Source organism: Rhinatrema bivittatum, chromosome 7 (genome assembly GCF_901001135.1).
Source record: "Rhinatrema bivittatum chromosome 7, aRhiBiv1.1, whole genome shotgun sequence".
Lineage (NCBI taxonomy): Eukaryota > Metazoa > Chordata > Amphibia > Gymnophiona > Rhinatrematidae > Rhinatrema > Rhinatrema bivittatum.
Window position 1 is genome coordinate 36,892,061 of NC_042621.1, and position 20,522 is coordinate 36,912,582.

The 20,522-nt window shown below is 43.9% G+C and overlaps 1 protein-coding gene across 1 annotated transcript in view; it reads right to left on the reverse strand.

Annotated features, from left to right (window-relative positions):
• Window positions 1–15,012, reverse strand: part of ZNF821 (zinc finger protein 821) — a gene marked incomplete at its 5' end in the record, with an annotated part of 79,883 nt that extends 64,871 nt beyond the window's left edge. Inside the window, 3 exon segments of the mRNA XM_029608256.1 lie at window positions 11,500–11,604; window positions 14,032–14,171; window positions 14,887–15,012. Of these exon segments, the coding sequence (XP_029464116.1) occupies window positions 11,500–11,604; window positions 14,032–14,171; window positions 14,887–15,012 (371 nt within the window).
• Window positions 15,013–20,522: the final 5,510 nt, after the last annotated feature.

Here is a 20,522-nt window from a genome sequence, read left to right on the forward strand (position 1 = left end):
CTGTGTACTCCTGATTGTAGCCACCAGTGAATGTCTTCTCTTATCGGTTCTGTTAGCTGGACTGTAGTGGAGAGGGGCTGAAGAAATTGATTCCATTGGCTCCGGAGTCCCCACGGCAAGAATTGCATATGTAGGTGAATAAGAGGAACAACATGGATTGCTGCTGCCATGTGGCCCAAGAGCACTAGAATGTGGTGAACTGTTGCCGATGTCTGTTGCAGGAAATGAGACGCCAAGGTGGGAAGAGTACTACCCTCTGTCGCGGGGAAGAAAAGCTTTCGAATGAACTGAATCTGAGTGCCTATAAACTGAAGGCGCAGCGCAAACTAGAGCACAGACTTTTCGTAGTTTATAAGGAATTCCCATGATTCCAGGTAATAAATGGTGAGCATGGTGTTGGAGAGGACTGATGTTTTGCTGGGTACCACAATTAACCAGTTATCCAGGTAAGGGAACAGTCAGATCCCTGACCATAGTAGGCATGCCACAGCTACCACCAGGCACTTCGTGATGACTCTGGGGGAGGACGAGAATCCAAATGGGAGAACCTTGTATTGCCAGTATTTCTCCCACACTTTGAAACAGGGTTAATGCCAGAAGGAGGGGTGTACTGGGACATGTACATATGCATCCTTGAGATTGAGGCAGCACATCCTGTCGTTCGGTTGAATGAATGACAATATTGTTCTGAGTGATGTCATTTTGAACTTCTCTCGGCAAAGATGTTTGTTTACAGATCTAAAGTCCAAGATTGGGCGGAGGTCCCCCGACCTCTTGGGGATGAGAAATATTGGGAATAATACCCCAATGTTGTGTTGTGGCAGGGCTATTTCTTGGATTGCGTTTTGCTGCAACAACTTGCAAGCCTCCTGAGACAAGAGGGGAAAGTGAGTGGGATTAGGGGAGTGGAAAGAGGGCTAGATGGGAGATCCATAGGCGATGGGAGAAGTTCAGATGGTAACCCTCTCACACTAACTTCAATACTCATTGGTCCATGGATGTTTTGATCCAGGTGCTGAGGAACTGCTACATCAGTGGCTGTGGTGTCTGGCATATCAAAAACTTTGCAAAGCTTTTGAAGCAGGTTGCTGCTGCGTCTTCTGCAGGTGCCTGTCACTCTGTCATTCCCTTGACTGAGAGGTTTGCGATTGTTGGCACGGTGGTTGGTACAGGGGCAGGTGGTATGGTTGAAACGGTCTGTACGGCCTTCGTGGGAAGAATGATCGCTTACATTGAGGGTAAAATGTCAGTTTGCGCCCTGTTGCTGCCTGGTTGTCCTTAAGGACTGAATGACAACATTCTGTTCCTTTATCTGTGAAAGTGTCTCCCTCAGCTTTTCTCCAAATAGCTTATCACCCAGGCACTGGAGATATCAGCTTTTCATGTATGTCTTCATGTATTCCACTAGCCCGAAGCCAAGCCGTATATCCATCCCTATAGATGCGGCCAATGTACGAGCCATAGTTTCGAAAGCTTCGTACACAGACCAGTGGAGGTGGCGGAGGCCCTCTTCTAAGTCGTGGAGCGATGGAGGTATAATCTGCTTTCCCATTTCTGCGTGAAGATAAGGACTTAAGTATTGCACACAGTTGTAACTATATTGGACCATATAGAACTAATATTGTTCAAATCTGGCTGTGAGCATCGAGCTCTTTCCAAAACTATCCAGCATCTTATGGTCTTTCCCCAGAGGCATGCTGGAGTGAAGCCTGGATTTTTTCACCTTCTTCATGGCTGACTCCACCACTACAGAGTTGTGAGGTAACTGAACTATGCCATAGCCTGGTGCTTTCTTCAGCCTAAACTTCAAGTCTATCTTGTGTGCCACCGTCATACCTGAGAAAGGCATCTCCCACATTTTCATCAGTACTGTGTCCAGAATTGTGTGAGATGGAAAGGCAGAGGGTTCCTCAGGAATGTCGAGGATCTTTAGAATCCCCATCACCTTTAATTGGGGATCCACCTTGAGAGCCAAGCCCATCTTCTCCATGAACAAGCAGTAAGTGAGGTCTTTCAGTGGTGAGTTTTGCTCAGGCAGTTCTTCTGGGGGGCCTCAGAAGTCATTCCAGGCAAACTGCCTGGGGACTCCCTGGAGAGTGTTAAGAGGGCACAGAAGATAACAGCAAGTGGAATGGACTGTGTTTACAGGATGGAATAGACCGAGATGGGAAACCCTCCAGTACAGATCATCTTGGTTCCTCAGAGGAGGAGGAGGTTGGCAGGTGGTGCTCTCAGTATGACCCTTTCTGGTGTTGGAAGGATGGGGTACACTGGTGGGAAGGACGGCTGTTCCACTTGTGGAAACAGGGAGGAAAAGATTTTAACAATACTTATTTGTTCCATGGCCTGCTGAGTCTTGCATCCCGGGGACAGTGGTGGAACATCTTCCTCTGGTACCAGGATCAGTTCTTGGCCTGCTGGGGTCAGCTGAGAGACCAGAAGGAGGAAGTAGATTGGTCTGTAGGTGAAGTCCTTCCTGCCAAAATCTAGACACCAGTAGTGAACTTGGACCGGTTGTTGGAAGTCGTATAGCAGGCTCATAGGATGAATAAACGCTGTGTGGGTAACTTGGTGGTGATGGTACAGCTGCCTTCAAGATGTCATAGGCCATAGAGTTTTCTGAGGGTAACCTTGGCAGTGTTGGCCATTTTTCCAGTTCCCAGGCAGTTTCCTTTTGGGGACTGGAAGGAGAACACAGGAAGATCATCTTCCTTGGAGGTTCTCAATGGGAGGCCGAGAAGAACTTGCCATTCTTCCCTGAGGTCTCAAAAGGGGTCTTTGATCAAGGGCTCATTGTGTGTCATAGTTGCAGATGAGGGAGCATGGTACCTCGGTACGGTGTGTGTTGTATGTGTCAGCTCAACGGTTTTGGTGGCGTATGCAAGGTTGGACAAGGAGTGGAGTTCCTTCGACATTTTTGAAGAATAAGCTGGGGCTCCCAAAGAATCCAGTGCTGGCCATTTCAGCGTAGTCGGTGTACTGTAGTCTTTCATTCCGAGTGGTGCCCTTTTAGCTGCATCACCTGGTATGGAAATTTGTGTTCTAACAAAACAACAAAAAACAACCAAAATCGGTCCTGTGTATAAAATATCAAAAAAAACAAAAGGAATCTGCCAATGTGTAATTAAGCCACGCTCGACACCAAACAAATGGATTTGATTGAAATTGTGAAAAGCCGCATCAGCAAGCCTGACAACGTGTCCTGCTACATGCAGAGCCGTCCAGTCTTTTAATCATTTGCTGCTATTAGAGTTATCAAAAGAGCACCGGCAAGGTGCTTGCAACAATTTGAAGAAAGAATTTATATATATGTTTATACTTGAGAAAATGATTTGCTTTTATATTTGTGAAATATGTCCATCTGTACCCGTTGAACAATATCTAAATGTTGACCCGACAGCGGCAGGTGTTTCGCAACACAATAGGTTGCTTCTTCAGGAGTCAGTGAAAAATATATTGCTAGGTGTATCTCTTCATTCGGACGCCAGGTCTCAAAAAAGGATCTCAAGATGCGGGACAGACATCTTGAGATCCTTTTTTGAGACCTGTGATATAATTCATAATTCTGGTTCAGAACTGTGGCTTATTCAGCCATTCCCAGAATCATCAGAGGGCTGATTCATACTGACACTGTTGAAATATAGTGAAATTCTAATCATCAGACTCAAAGAATGTGAAAGATCTGGAAACTTGTAGGCTCTGCAAAGCCTATAATTACAGGCCAGGAAGGCATCAATGACCATGTTTGCACCACAATACAGGGAAGCTGGGTCCAGGATGTAAGCTTTTGTCTTACAAATGCATATCTCAATGGACAGGAGCCAGGTGAAAAGATTCTTCTTTTAAAGTTACAGTTTTAATTAAATCCTGGTGCCAAGAAACGGAATTCAGGCCTAACTCCTATTGAAGCCACAGACTTGTGATTTGTTTACACAACAAAGAATATCAAGAGAAGAATAGAAGAACAGAGTACATCAAAGCCGTGTTGATAAAGGAACTTTTATGGTGGAAGGGTGGTTTCAGGGAAGACAAGTAAATAGTATGATTTTTACAAATGAATGGAGGATGTCCTCACAAGCATTTCCTATACATGATAGATTGTCATGACAACAGCATAATGTATCTTTGTAAATAAGTCTTTGGGCAGTCACGTCATTCATTCTGGAAACTTCGGTAGTGCTGTATTTTGATTATATAAGTCAGGGCATGTCATATAGTCATTGAGATGCTAGTTATTACAGATAGAGGGCATATAGCAACTCCCAGGAACACTTGTCTTTGACTCTTCTTTAAAAAGCCAAAATAAACTAAATTTACAAACCTCTTGCTGAGTTGAAGTGTTCTTGTTGCCCTAGCTTTGAGTCCAGAAATTATTGACATTTTGGCACCCCAGATGGGACTCTAATAGCTGTTATTATAATTATTAATTATTAATAAGCTGTAGTGTTATGTTTGGTGGACAAACCTGGCACTAGGTTCTTCAATGGTTAATTTGGCTTTCCGTTCAAAGATAGTGAGTTGCCCAGATGACTGGAGGTTATCCCGGAGTATTATGAGTTCAGAGCAGATGTGGAATGAAGTTGGATCCATTTTGTGAGTATGTAACGAGAAAAAAAAAAAAAAAGGAAAAATCTGTAAGTATCAATGTTTTTATTTTATTTGTTGTACAGTGTATATAGATTGTGTGTTACATTGGGTTTAGAATACTTTTTGCAAAATGTTCTTTAATATATGTTAGGGAGACAGGACATGAGTTGATGATTTGATTAAAATCCAGATTAAGTTATGCTCTCTTCAGAATGAACAGTTGAAAAAACAGAGGTTTCGGTAGCAACAGGGGTCTTTTGTCCTCAGACCGCATGGCTTCTGGCTCTGCAGAGGTTTCAAGTTACAGCTGCAAAGTGAGTAGTGGTGCTTGTGAAGCTTCAGAAGGTAGAAGGGAGAATTATGAATTGTTTGAAGGTAAATTGGCTAAGTTTGAAAGTTATAATTAGTATGATAAGGAGTTTTTAGTTAGTGGATTTTTACCAAAGTTTGGTTGTTTGTTGTTTGTACAGGAAGGTGCTAACGGCTTTAATCTTTTACAGCAGGTTACATGTGGTTAATTTCTTTCTTTTCCTTCTTTGATTAGCTTTAACAAGGAAGCCTATTTCTTGTCTGTGTGCATCTATTTATATAAGTTAAGATTTTGTGTAAAATGTTTCCTTGTACAAAAGTTTAGTGATTGTAGTTGAACTTAAATCTGGACATTTGTGAACTGCTGGCAGTGTGGTATATAGGGACATTTGAATTAATTGCTGCAGTTCATTAAATAGAGAAAGGAATCTTTCAGTTTTATGCTGTTTTTCTTTTCCCCTCCCTTGCTTGTTACAATGTATCTTATGTTTACAGTAAACATAGAAACATAGCAATGCTGGCAGAAGGAGAACAAGTGGCTCGTCGGTTTGTCCAGCTAGTTTTAATACATATTTTCTTACCAGGAATGTAGAGATGCTCATATTGGCATCTACGTTTTTAGAATTGTGTTAGTAATGAGGGTTTATTGTGAAGAGATCTTAGTACAATGTGCGGTATTTAGAAAGCATGAAACTGTGTTTATTTAAAGCCATTCATAATCAGCTTTGATTAATCATTGGAAAGGGCTGTTTTTTCTTTGGTCAGGTGCATAGGCAGAGAGATAGAAAGGAAAACAATTTATAGATATACCAAAAGAGAGCGATGCCATTTTAATGAAATGATCTGTTTAAGTGCTTTGTCACTTAACTAACCTATTCATTGAGTGTAACAGTTGTTTGGCGGGAGAGGAGGTGAACCCCCCCTTAGGAATGTGTTTGAGACGAAAGAAAAAAAAACCTGGGAGTGAGTCACTTTTAAAATGAATTGCACAGTTCTGCTGAGGTAAGAGGTTTGAGGTTTTTTGTTTGATATGGTTGAGTATGTTACAGGATGGAGTGCAAAGGTGATAGAAGAGGGACTAATGAATTGATCTGTTTAATGTGAAAACAGAAATTTGTGTTGAAAGTATGGGGAAAGTGAATATTAGGGATGAGAGATGATGTAATGTTAAAGAGGGAAGAGATTTATTTTTATGTTGATGCAGGGAGATAAGAATGAATATGCAGACGGCTGTGTGGTGGGACATTTAGAATGTTTTGGTGGAAGTAGAGAAATAAAAATGTGGGTCAGTTGCATTTAAATCTTTTATCATGGGTTTGCTTTTAAACAATTGTGTGAAGATATGATTTATTTTAAATTAAACACCGGTCAGAAACAAACAGAAGACACTAATATGTATGAACTTTATGCGGCAGTAAGGATGATAGATATTTCTCAGTTTTGATTATATCTCATTAGATGCTAACTTTTAGAAGAAAGGGAATGAATTAGGTGGTTTATTTTGATGGGAGTTCAGGTATTGACCTTTTGTATTGTGGCCAGTTTAGACGATATGTAAAGGAGAATGATTGTGAGACGGTGAACAGCATAGAGTTAAGCAGCAATGCCTATTATCTATTTATGTGCCAGTAAGAAAAACTTTTGGTTAATGCATAGTAGTATGTGCCATCCTTTTATTTTGCAGACTTCCAGACTCCTAGCTGATATGTCTGTGCTTTTGGAAATGATTCGTATTTTTATTTAGGGTATTTACAGGATTTGGTAGTAAGAACTTTGTGGAACATATGCACATTGGATGGAAATAAAATGACTTCTAATTAAGTGCAAAGTTGTCTGTTTTAAGTTTCTCTTTTAGAAAGCGAGGTAGGAGTTTACAAGCATAGAAAAAAAAAGGATTTTAGATTTGTAAAAGGAAGTAGCTCTTATCACAGGGGACAGCGCCTCCTAGAGGTGAACTAACATAGAAAGGAAAGTAGCTTTATGACTGCTTTTTTCTGAATTAAGGTATAACAGTAGTTTGACTTTTAAGGAACCTGTAATGTTATTTTTTAAATTTAATTTTAATCATTATATTAACTGTCATATATTAGATTTCTTTCCAGGGTACCAAAGCACAAAGCACATCTGTCTCTGTTCTATGGGAGATGAAGATTAGTTTTTTCCAGTTTGATTCCTTTTCAATTTTTGAATAGATCTATTTTAATTTTCATCCTGAGTTTTTGTTTTCTTTTGTGGATCGATCCAATTCTTTTATATTTTTAAAGTACTTTTTAATTTTTTGAGCTCAAAAGTTTGTCATGTTGTCTGTTCTATGTTACATGTGTAAAATGAGGAATGAATGAATGAATGCATTATGTGGTCAGTGCTGTGACATATATGTTTTAATGTACAGTCTGAGTATTTATGTTTGTGGTCTGGACCATTGCATGATGTTTTGAAATAATGTGGGGATTATTTGGCAAATTAAATATAGGGAGTACGTGACATAAAAAGTATTTTCTTACTACTTGATCGGCTTTGTTGCACTTTTATTTAGGTTTGACTTCAAACACATGCATCTAATCTAAGGAGTTAAGAGATTCTACTCTGCCATCACTGAATCCTACTAAAAGAACTATATACGCACTGAATGCAGAAATTATTCTTGGTCACAGACGTTCTTACCTATTATATGGACTGCAAGGCTTACAATTTATACCTGATTTTTGCTTTTTTCTTTGTTCTGTGGGAATGACTTTATGCAGGATTTAGGTTCTTTCATTCTCTGTCAGCACTTAGGTGTTCAAGTTAATGATATTATTTGAAGTGATGCTGTTTTTATTAGTTTGTATGTTCCAAGTTAAGTAGTATTTTCCAGTCTTAGGCTTTATAATACTTATATGCTGAATCAACTAAATGCATATGTACTAGGTTTTTCTATCTTTATCTATGGAAGCTGCTTTGATCACATAGAGGGTGCTGTGTCTCAGTGTGATTTCAATATGATAATTCAGGGTTCAAGAGGGAGATCTCTATATGTTTCTCTTCCACACCAGCATAAGTTATAAGCTATTCCTATTCTTTTGTTTTGCAGCTTGCTCTTATGGTAATCACTTTGCTGATCTTTAATATCTCAATATTCTATTTTTTTTTATTCTAACTTCTTCGCTGAACCCGTCTTTGAATATCTTTGTATTATGACTCTATTTACTAGATTTTACCTAATGACTATTTCACTCTCTTTCACAAAGATTTCTTACTAGTGTAGTCTGTGATGCTTGTTATGAGATTGTTCTCCTTGAAAGAAATACATACCTTACATATGAGGAGCTCTGTCATGGGGATCTGCAGTATACTAATCGCTTATTGTTCTTTTCTTCTTATCTTGGCCCTTTTACTAGAAACCCTCTGTTTATAAGCTAGTTTGTTTCCATTTAGGATTCCAAAGGGGAAGATATAATTTTTCTTAGTTCTGTCTTCAATTTGTATTACATTTCTTCCTTTTCCTGTGCAAAGACTCACATTGATGGTTTGTCAATTCTGCAAAGTACATTATTTTGTTTTAGTTCACATAATATGCTAAAGACTTTCTCATAGTGTCAGCTTTTACTTGTTTTTATGATTATTCCCAATTACACTTAGACTTACCATCATTTAAGACGGGTATTAGCCCCACTTCTCTAGAAGTATCTGAAGACGAAGCAGTATTACTAGCCATCATCTACCTTAATAACTAATACCCCTCGACTGACATTGGTTTAGAAACCTTGCCATCCACAGCTGTATTATTTCTTGGACATATGACTGCCACAAGTGAATTAGGACTGTCCATACAGTGAGGGTTTTCACTGCTACAGGTTGTTGTCATAATACTGGATAGCACTATAAATACCCTACAGAACTAGTATGATGTTTCGGACTTTTGCTATGCCTTTGCCTATCATGCATATGCCTTTGTATTTGATCTTCCATCACTGCAGTATATGACTAGAATATGTCTTATGCTTTGCAACACCTTTATCATTCATCCCACATCATGTATGCACAACACAGTATGAGTTCTTCTATTGATTCTTGGTTTTCTTCTATTCTATTGGTTTCTTTTACTTTTCTGGTAATGTGCAATCCCTGTTTGCCATTTTAATGGATATTATCCTGGGTAGTTGTTCATAATAAGAGTACTCCTTGAAAAGATTTGCCCAGGATACCTAGTATTATATGAGAAACATAGTACTTTCATACTGGTCTCTCTGTGTACTTATATGTTATACCACTAGTATGTAATTACTTGACTCTGAAAGATAACATATGTGATCATGCTAATATGAAGTAGGGCCTTTTTTATAATGCAGGTATCTGTATAGCTCCATTATAGAGCTAATAGCTACCTAGTGAAAATTAGTTTGGATGTTATTGAGTAACTAGTGAATGCTTGTGGGAGTATCATTCATATTAATTAGGAATCTAGAGGGACACACACCTATGCACTACACCTGATAAATACCAAGGTTAGTGGTTATGACACACTTTAAGTTCCTTTGTCATGGCTCATCATCGAAGACTGGTTGATGGAACACCTGTCCATTAACGGTGTTCCAAGAGGGACAATGATATAATTCATAATTCTGGTTCAGAACTGTGGCTTATTCAGCCATTCCCAGAATCATCAGAGGGCTGATTCATACTGACACTGTTGAAATATAGTGAAATTCTAATCATCAGACTCAAAGAATGTGAAAGATCTGGAAACTTGTAGGCTCTGCAAAGCCTATAATTACAGGCCAGGAAGGCATCAATGACCATGTTTGCACCACAATACAGGGAAGCTGGGTCCAGGATGTAAGCTTTTGTCTTACAAATGCATATCTCAACGGACAGGAGCCAGGTGAAAAGATTCTTCTTTTAAAGTTACAGTTTTAATTAAATCCTGGTGCCAAGAAACGGAATTCAGGCCTAACTCCTATTAAAGCCACAGACTTGCGATTTGTTTACACAACAAAGAATATCAAGAGAAGAACAGAAGAACAGAGTACATCAAAGCCGTGTTGATAAAGGAACTTTTATGGTGGAAGGGTGGTTTCAGGGAAGACAAGTAAATAGTATGATTTTTACAAATGAATGGAGGATGTCCTCACAAGCATTTCCTATACATGATAGATTGTCATGACAACAGCATAATGTATCTTTGTAAATAAGTCTTTGGGCAGTCACGTCATTCATTCTGGAAACTTCGGTAGTGCTGTATTTTGATTATATAAGTCAGGGCATGTCATATAGTCATTGAGATGCTAGTTATTACAGATAGAGGGCATATAGCAACTCCCAGGAACACTTGTCTTTGACTCTTCTTTAAAAAGCCAAAATAAACTAAATTTACAAACCTCTTGCTGAGTTGAAGTGTTCTTGTTGCCCTAGCTTTGAGTCCAGAAATTATTGACACCTGGCATCCGAATTTCACAAATATAAAAGCAAATAATTTTCTCAAGTATAAACATATAACTCTTTCTTCAAATTGTTGCAAGCACCTTGCCGGTGCTCTTTTGATAACTCTGCCGCAAATGATTAAAAGACTGGACGGCTCTGCATTTAGCAGGACACGTTGTCAGGCTTGCTGATGCGGCTTTTCACAATTTCAATCAAATCCATTTGTTTGGTGTCGAGCGTGGCTTAAATACACATAGGCGGATTCCTTTTGGTTTTTTGATATGGAAATGTGTGTGCCATGTATAGTGCCAGTTGAGTCATGCGTCAGGTGTGGCACTTCCTGCGCCCAATGAGAAGGTGTGCTGTGCACAGGAGGATGCACACCATGTGTCGACACCTCTTGCATCGATTGTTTCTTTTTCTTCAGCACAGCAGTGCTCTGGTGGTCTTGATGCACCACAGGTGATTTGGCCAATGCTCCTGGTGCATCTGCCGCCCTAGCGGAGGCTGAACGGCATTGATGGCCTTAGGAGTGACTGATTTTCCCCAGTGAGGAGTAGGACAACCTCTTCTCCCTTTGACCTGCATCTGCAGGAGACTCACTGTTGGAGCTGCCCAACACTGAAGAGGCACCTTGTTCTTCGGTGGATAGCAACTCTCTCTCAGTTCTAAGGCACACTATCTTTTCTGCTCTCTGCAGCTGGGCTCTGGGAGACATGCAACTGCAGTCGGCCTGGTCATGGTTGGGTTCCAGACATAGATAGCAATAATTATGTCCATCCGTAATGGTCATAATGTGTCCGCAGGAGCAGTACTTGAATCTTAATGTCTTCCTGGAGGACATGTTAGCAGTGAAAAATGCTGCTGTGGAATCACTGACGCGAACAAAGCAAGTGAGGAGTTAAATCCTGTGGAGAAACACGTATTGCCATTTGTGCAAAGCGCAGACAAAATGAGACTGAGGAGATTCTAGAACATGCAGTTGCGTTGGAATTCCCGTATATGCCCAGTAGAGCTGAAAGCTCTATTAGCTTGGAGAGACAGCTCCGACTCGTTCTGCCTGATGACATCGCCCACTGATCATGGTTAATTTAGGTTGCTTATCAATGGAAAACAAAAGCTTTTACTTTCACTTATGTACAATGCATATATATTAGCAGGAATGCACAAGTCTGTTCTTAGTCACATGCGTGCTGGTACCTGGTACACATGTGTGATGAGCTGCTCTCGGCTAAAGCAATCCAGCTGACACAGTGAGCACTGATAAATCCCCGCCAAGATGTGAGAATTAAAATCCTCTGTCACCTAAGAATAGGAACAGTTAGCAACTCAGATCTCTGAAACCTTGCAAAACATTCCTGGCCATCTAATGCTCCCTCAGTTAAATACAATCTTGTGGCCTGTATAAACCAGCCTCCCATGATCTCAATCAGCAACTGACAGGCAGAGACAAAATCAGCACACAAACTTACTCCAGCAAAACTACAACTAAAATAGCCATCCAGAACCAGCCAGCACTGCTCTTTCACCATTCTTTATCACACTTTCTCCTCCATAATTCTCTATCACTTTCCCCCTTCCACCAATGCTCCTCCACTATTCCCTATTACACACTCTTTCCATTAGCACTCCTCCACCATTCCCTATTATTCACCCCCTTCCACTAGCTCTCCTCTACCATTCCCTATTATACACCCCCTTCCACCAGCTCTCCTCTAGCATTCCCTATTATACACCCCCTTCCACCAGCATTCCGCCACCATTCTCTATTATTCACCCCTTCCACCAGCACTCCTCTACCATTCTTTATACATACCCCACTTCCACAGCACTCCTCTACCCTTCCCTACTGCACACCCCTTCCAAAAGCACTCCTCTACTATGTTACGACTGGGCTCCGGTCAGGAGTCGTGAACACCACCCAGAAGGGTGGCTCCAGGTTGAGAGAGACAAGAATGGCTAATACAGGGTCTGGGTCCAGGCTGGGTCAGGGCAGGCGGCAGATAGCAGTGTCTGGGTCCAGGCTGGGTCAGGGCAGGCGGCAGAAAGCAGTGTCTAGGTTCAGGCTGGGTCAGGGCAGGCGGCAGATAGCAGTGTCTACGTTCAGGCTGGGTCAGGGCAGGCGGCAGAAAGCAGTGTCTAGGTTCAGGCTGGGTCAGGGCAGGCGGCAGATAGCAGTGTCTAGGTTCAGGCTGGGTCAGGGCAGGCGGCAGAAAGCAGTGTCTAGGTTCAGGCTGGGTCAGGGCATGCGGCAGGAAGCAGTGTCTAGGTTCAGGCTGGGTCAGGGCACAGTAAGCAGGGCAAGGCAGGTCAGAAGGCCCGTAGGCCACACACACACACAGAAGGCCCGTAGGCCACACACCGTAAGCGGGGCAAGGCAGGTCAGAAGGCCCGTAGGCCACACACACGACAGCAGAAGGCCCGTAGGCCACACACACACAGAAGGCCCGTAGGCCACACACCGTAAGCGGGGCAAGGCAGGTCAGAAGGCCCGTAGGCCACACACACACAGAAGGCCCGTAGGCCACACACCGCAAGCAGAGCAAGGCAGGTCAAAAGGCCCGCAGGCCACACATACACAGAAGGCCCGTAGGCCACACACCGTAAGCAGAGCAAGGCAGGTCAGAAGGCCCGTAGGCCACACATACACAGAAGGCCCGTAGGCCACACACCGTAAGCAGAGCAAGGCAGGTCAGAAGGCCCGTAGGCCACGCAAGGCAAGGCAAGGAAAAGGCCTGAAGGCCGCGCAGGGCAAGGCAAGGAAAAGGCCCGAAGGCCGCGCAAGGCTAGAGCAGGGAGCCCAGGAGAGCTCGATGCCGAAGCACCGAGGCAACTGTCAGGCAGGGTTATAAGGGCACACCCAGAGCATAGAGTGGACAGAGGAGATGGACTGGGCCTGTCAGGAAAGCCAGCACTAGAGGGACCCCTGGTGGTGAGGCGGTTGCACTGCAGCCAAAACTGTAACATACTATTCCCTATCATTCTCCCCCTTCCACCAGTGCTCTCCACCATTCTCTATTATATACCCCTCTTCCACCAGCACTCCTCCACCATTCCCTATTACACACCCCCTTCCACCAGCATTCCTTCACCATTCCTTAGTACACACCTCCCCTTCTACCAGCACTCCTCCATCATTCCCTATCATTCTCCCCCTCCACCAGTGCTCCTCCACCATTCCCTACAGCCAGTGTCCTTCTCCCTTCCTTATAGCTTCCCCCAAGGTAGAAAATCCAGCACATTTATTAAAGCTGACAGCCAATGTTCCTCCACTATTTCAAACAGTTAGCTAATCCTACACCATTCCTCCAGTCATCAGACATTCAGCATTCCATTACTATTCCCTATTGCTCTCCCCCAGCCACTGTTTTCACCATTCCTGACAGACCCCCTCCATAACCAGCACGTCATCACCAGCAGGCAATGATCTTCTGCTGCCATTCTCTGGAACTTTCTGAAGTCAGCAGTTCGCAATCATTCCCTGCAACTCCCCTCATTGCCTCATCCCCTCTCACAGTCATCACTCCTCCTCTACACTCTGTACCCTCTCCCATCAGAAATTTTGCAGGTTTGATGTGCTGCTATGTGGAGGGTGGTCCCAGGATTTGTTATAAGACTAGACCTCACTCAAAACATGGTAGGAACCAATAACCTACAGTAGTTCTTGCTGAATCAGGTAACAAGGTATCAGTCAAGTTAAATGATGACAAAAAGGTGGGCTTGATTGCTTGCCTCTTGTTCCTCAATCTCTTCATGCTGACCGGTGGATGCAATTCCAGGTTCCTGTTTAACTTTCACAACAGCCCCATCCTCCTCAGAAGCTGGGGAAGAGATGTCATCCACCGTAGTCTCTTCATCTATTTCACTGTCACCTGGAAAACACATACTAATCACTGTACATCCTAGGACAACACTCACCCCCAAGACAAAGCTAAATACACATACCAAACCTCTATAAACACAGATACACACACCAACCACTAATGTAATACCCCCTACACCCAGGCTTTATGTCAGAAGATATTCTTTACATCTACCATTAATAGCCTTACAGACTATAGGATGTGGCTGCCTCCAGAGATAGGTCAATGCAGAGCACAAGCAGGGCTGGGGGCCCCTCTAGGCACAATACGGGGCTTCCTGATCCAAAGATGTGGATGCCAGGCAAATGTGGAGGGCAAAGAATGGGGCTAGAGATGAAGAGGCCCCCCTCTAAAGATGCACCATTATTTTTCCTGTCACACCCATCCCCTTAAAGGTGCAGGGGTAGGCTGGCAGTAATTCTAATTTACAATCCTAATGCCTTTGGCCCATGAGCCCCTGTACATGTAAGGGGGCAGGTCCAACAGGACCCTGCTGCTCAGAAAGTGCCACTGGGATGATAGCTGCCTAACAGTCATACAGAATCCGGGCCGCAGTATAAGCCCACCACTGGGTAGCAGAGTGAACTTCTGACTGCATATTTCCAGCATGGGCCATGGGCATATCCTGTGCAGCACTCCCAGCTTTCACTGGGCTGGAGAAGAAGTGTGGTGAGCTAGGAATGAACCCCTCCCCTTCTCAGTGTACAAAAAGTTTCTGACTCACTGCTACTGAGATCCTCATCTGCTGGATGCGGAGTTGATGGCTGCTGTTGAACAAACGGTCTCGTGAAGTCAGTTTTCATCATTGCTTGGCGGGCCTGCTCTTCCAGTCCTGCAATCACCTGCTCCCCTGGAAGAAAGGACCAACATCATGACACAGGCTGGCACAGGAAAGGGAGCATGCATTATTCTATCAAAATGAAAGAGAAAAGTATATATCCAAGAATTAACATCAACTCCAATAATTCCTCTAAAGTTCAGTTCATGGCACCATTCAGTGAGTGTGAGCAGTGCTATGCTCAGAATGACCGTGTCATTCCCATTACCACTGCGTTCAGTCTAGTGTTCACCGATATCACTGATAGCCTGAGGAACCATGATATGGTCACACTGCAGGCAACTTATGTGGCAACTACATGTAGAAGTTACACTTGTTTTACAAAGTGAACATGTGCACATAAGTTTGCTTTGAAAATTATGCGAAATTATGCACAGAAATTCACCTGCCCCTTCTTTTTGGAAATGCACAACTTGTGTGTGTGAATTTACGTACATAGGGGTTGATTTTAAAATCATTGCTTGCACTAAAATGCCTATATATGAGGAAGGCAGCTTATGCCTGAGGCTCCTGTCTGGTCTCCGACTAACTCTTTCCATCATAAAAAATTGCAAAAGAAGGATTCCGGTTGCAGCATTAGATCAGGCAGGCATTGCTGCTCCAGGAAACACTGCCCGTGGAGCGGTGGACGAGCTGGTAAGGAGTGCAGCCCAGGCTTTACTGCTTCCCCGGTCGCCATCTTAGTCGCAAAACATAGCACCAGGGCACTTGTTTCATCCTAATATAAAAAATATAAAAAACAAATTATTACAGCCGCCCGACTTCTGCCGCAGCGTCGGCTCAGGCAGGTTGCTGTTTCAGGCTCTCAATGGAGAGGGAAGCACTGCTCATGGAGCGGCGGGAGCACAACTTTAGAGTGCAGCCTGGGCTTGGTTTCTTCTCTGGTGGCCATTTTCGCAGCACGAAACAGCAACGGGGCACTTTTAACTTTTTTTTTTTCTTGTGCCACAAAATTTCAGACGCCTGCCTCTAGCCGCAGCTTCGGATTGGGTAGGTTTTTGTTTTGCAATTCTGCCTGCAATACTACTCTCCATCCACTAACCTAAAACTTTTAAAGTGCTGGATGCAGCGGGACGAGCAGGCAGCCGGGGTCTGGGGCCCCAGCCCTTCCCCCTCACGCCGACCGCCATTGGAGCCGCGGGAAAACCTCTGAAGCAGACCTTTCAGGATTACACTGGGGCGACTCGGCTACCCCTGCCCTTTTCATCGCAACTTTGACAGTAGGGTCGGCTTGGGCAGACGTGGGGGATTGGAGATCTGCCTTGGAACTGCTGCGTGGTTAGTGGAGCAGCAGAGGCGCTGAGGGAGCCATCTTTGCAGCGTGCGGCCCAGCAGGGAGTCAGGAAGGGGGAAGAAATCTGTAAGCCCTGCACTGGGGAAGAGCGGCTCTTCCACAGGGGATTTTCTACACTGTTTAGGCATGTTTTCAACGACAGCCCGGCTCAGTGACTGAGTTATTTGCCAGAAGTGCTGCTGCTACTGTGTTTGGAGCTCTCTCTCGGTGGCCCTCGTCCTTAACTGTCATCCATCCACCTTTCACAGCACAGATCCCTGCAGCGACAACCCAGTAGCAACCTTCAAATCATACAATCTCTGCAACAACTTTCCAGCAGTAAACTCAAGCAGCAAAAGTTAAGCAACAAAATCAAAGCAGTAACAATGAACCTGCACAATTCAAAAGGCAACTTAAAAATTCAAACAGAAACATTCAAAAAAGGGACTCCTAAAACACACACGGAATATTAACAACCACGCTTCACCCATGAACGGACAGGAAGGAGGACCTAGCCATGGCCCTGGCACAGGACCATGCCATTCTTTTCCAAATAATTAATTAAGACAGGATGACTCCGCGAGCTATGGTCGTCTAGTGCTGCCGCCCAGCCTCCCCCATTTGTTATGTTCTAAAAACTACTACAGGCGTACAGTTGGTGCAGACCCCCAAGACGTATCGCAAGTATTTCATATTGAGAAGTTAGCCATGACTGGCTGCAAGAAGCTAGTAGATCTGGGCAAGTTCTCCTATGACTCCTCTGGTTCCCGTTTTGCTGCCCTGGGACCAGATGTGGTCAAACAAACTGGGGCCGCGCAACCTGACTCAGGATGGGACTCAGGTGCTACATGCTCTTACTAAAATAGACTTTGACAATTGGTTTGCTGACCTTAAGAACGATATCAGGGCCTTAAAGGATGAAGTTAACGTCAACATAGAGAACCTGCGAGGGGACATGCGGGAGTTAGGTCGCCATGTGGAAGATGCGGAGAGTATTGTGGAGGGGCAGGCTTTAAAAGTCGTGGCAATCTCCACTGATATTAGTGATCTGCAGCAAAAATATGAAGAAACGCAACTTAAGCTCGAGGATTTGGAGAATAGGTCTCGCCAGGCGAACATACGCATTCGGGGCCTCCCAGAGGTGCCAGCCTACACAAATGCTATGGATGTAACCCGCCGAATCTGTGCAGCGTTATTAGCCACTGGCATGGAGAGCGGGGACTCCCAACGTAGGACTGAAGTTGTGACAGAGAGGGTGCACCGGGCACTGGGTAACGCACCCCGGAACGCGCCTAAGGACATAATAGCTTGTCTTCAAAGCTATCTTGTAAAGAAGGACCTGCTCCGATGTGCTAGTCGGGTGTCCCCCTTTAGCTGGGAGGGACATGAGTTTCACGGATTTGGCGCCGGCTACTTTACGATGGAGGGAAATTCAGCCACTCACTGCACTCTTGTGTAAAGAAACTTTCGCTATAGTTGGGTTTACCCGTGGGGGTTAGCCTTTACGATTCAAGAACTACCACACAGGTGCGCAACATGCAGGAGGCTATCCCAGCCCTCCAGGTAGTGGGAATAGACATCTCTACCTTGGACCAGCCACTGGTCAAGATATCAGTGCAGAACCAGCTCCACTGGCAACGTGTCGGTAAAGGAGGAAGGCGTCTCACACGAAATACGGTAGACCCAGAAGCCGTAGATAAAGGGAGGCCCACCTGACATCCGGGATCTTGAAGAGCCAGGAGGTCATACTGACATGGTGAGGAAGGTTCCTCATCATTCCTGTGGGACCAGAATGTCTACACTGTACGTCTGGGAACTCTGCTTGGGCATTGACGGAGGGAGTACCTGATCCTGACCAGAGAGACTATCGCTTGAGCGAGAAGATGAACTCAGGACTCTCTGTGTTATCTGTGTTCTTTGGTTATTGAACAGTTGGGTTCTGTGCAGTATAGAGGGCAGAGGAGGTCTGCACTATATAGTATTATTGAGTTGGTGTTTTGAGTTAAAGTGTTCACTGTTCGCAAACGTTCAAAGTAGTAGGCATGGTGGGGGAGGTTGAGGGGGGATCTCCCTCCACGACAGAGGTTCACAATGGGTGTGGAGGGTTTGGTATGGGGACGGGAGGTGGGGGGGAAGGGGGGACAAGGGTATTCGGGGAGTGATGTCAGTCACAAGGCAGCTTTTCACTGTCAGCTACAGCGTTGGGAAATAGCAGGCTGTCAAGGGTTTTTTGGATATGCTCTTTGGGAGGATAAGTGGGAGCTGAAGTCCATAGGGTTATAGATGGGGGGACATAAATTGTATTTCTATTAATGTTAATGGGTTAAATTCCCCAATTAAGCGCCAGAAATTATTTAGAGAATTAACGAGGCTCTCAGCACAGGTGGTCTTCATTCAATAAACCAACTTCTTGGCCTTACTTTATTCTCAGTAACTCTACTGAATGCTCAATCCCTAACCAAAAAATCACATCTACTCTATGACTATCTCGTTGATGAGCAACCAGATCTATGTGCCATCACAGAATCTTGGCTAAAACCAGAAGATTCAGTCCTGTTCAACCAACTTCCTCTCCAATCATTTGATATCTTCTCGATCCCTAGACCAAAAAAAAGAAGAGGTGGCCTGCTATTAGCCTCTAAAAAAAAATCTTGGATTATCCCTCCACACAACCAACTCTTCCCCTTCTCTCGAATTTGCTGTCTTCAAATCCCCCCACCTGCAAATAGGCCTCATTTACGCTCCTCCAGGCCGTCTCGACTCAGACCCCTCTCCTCTAATAGAAAGTATTGCTAGGCACATCAACACGGATTCGCCGGCCTTACTGCTTGGAGATTTCAATCTCCACGTGGATGCTAATCCCCGCTCCTCCAACTGTGATATCCTCATCAACACACTCAACCTCATGGGCTTTCAACAGCTAATAAACGAACCTACCCACAAAGCAGGCCACACATTAGACTTAATCTTTATCAATCAAGGCCTCACCCTCTCTGCTTCCATAGTCTGCTTACCTATCCCATGGTCTGATCACAAATTAATCAGTACCTCTTTAGCCATTCACCATCCTAGCACTACAACATCACAGAAAACAGCGATTCATTTCAGAAAATTATGCAACCAGGATACCCTCATCACAAATCTATCTGAGGAACTTAAACACATTAACACAACGGACGCGGACTCAGCCATCGCTTCCTGGACATCTATAACAAATAAAGTTGCAGATTTGACATGCCCTCTAGTATCCAAAACCATCAACTCCAATAAAGAAAAGAAAAAGCCATGGTTTACCCCAGACCTCAGAAACTTAAAGCGGGAACTACGAAACAAAGAACACACCTGGCGAAAAAACCCTACGTCTACGAACATCTCAGCCTACAAAACTAGCATGCACCATTACAGAATCTCCATTATCCAGACAAAAAGAGATTTTTACTCCCGAAAAATCCATCACTTCATGTACGACCCAAAAGCACTCTTCTCCCTGGTCTCATCCCTCACAAAACCGCCCACAACCATTATTCCAGAGGAAAAAGCCGCAAACAAAGCCGAGGAACTTGCCATCTTCTTCAAGAAAAAATAGCCAACCTCCTGATCCCCCTTTGGAATCATAAAAATCCTCCCCCCCAACACCTGCTACCTACATCAACGCCATCACATGCCTCAAGCTTGGAAGCCTTCGAACCAGCCATCCTCGTTAGAGATTGAAAATATACTAAAGAAACTTAAACCTGCCTCCCACCCTCTTGATTCTATCCCCCGCGAATCTTCTCATAGCAAGTACCAAAGTTATTGCTAAGCCAATCGCTCAAATCAATGCTTCACTCATCCAGGGCCTAGTGCCAACCTCACTCAAACTCGCCATCCTGAAACCACTTCTAAAAAAGCCAAATCTCTCTTCGGATAACCTAGCTAACTTTCGTCCAATAGCTAATCTCCTTTTCATAGCTAAGATACTTGAAAGAATTGTAAATCATCAACTATCCGAATTCTTAGACGACAACAACATTCTAGCCACAACGCAATTTGGCTTCCGTAAATCCAGAAGCACCGAATCCCTTTTAATATCTCTGACAGACAACATTCTTTTCAGCCTAGAGAAAAAACAACCATGCCTTCTCATACTCCTCGATCTATCAGCGGCATTCGACACTGTAAACCATGAGATCCTCCTTAACCGACTGGCAGAGATTGGAATAAAAAACACAGCTCTCAACTGGTTTAGATCCTTCCTTCGAGATAGGTT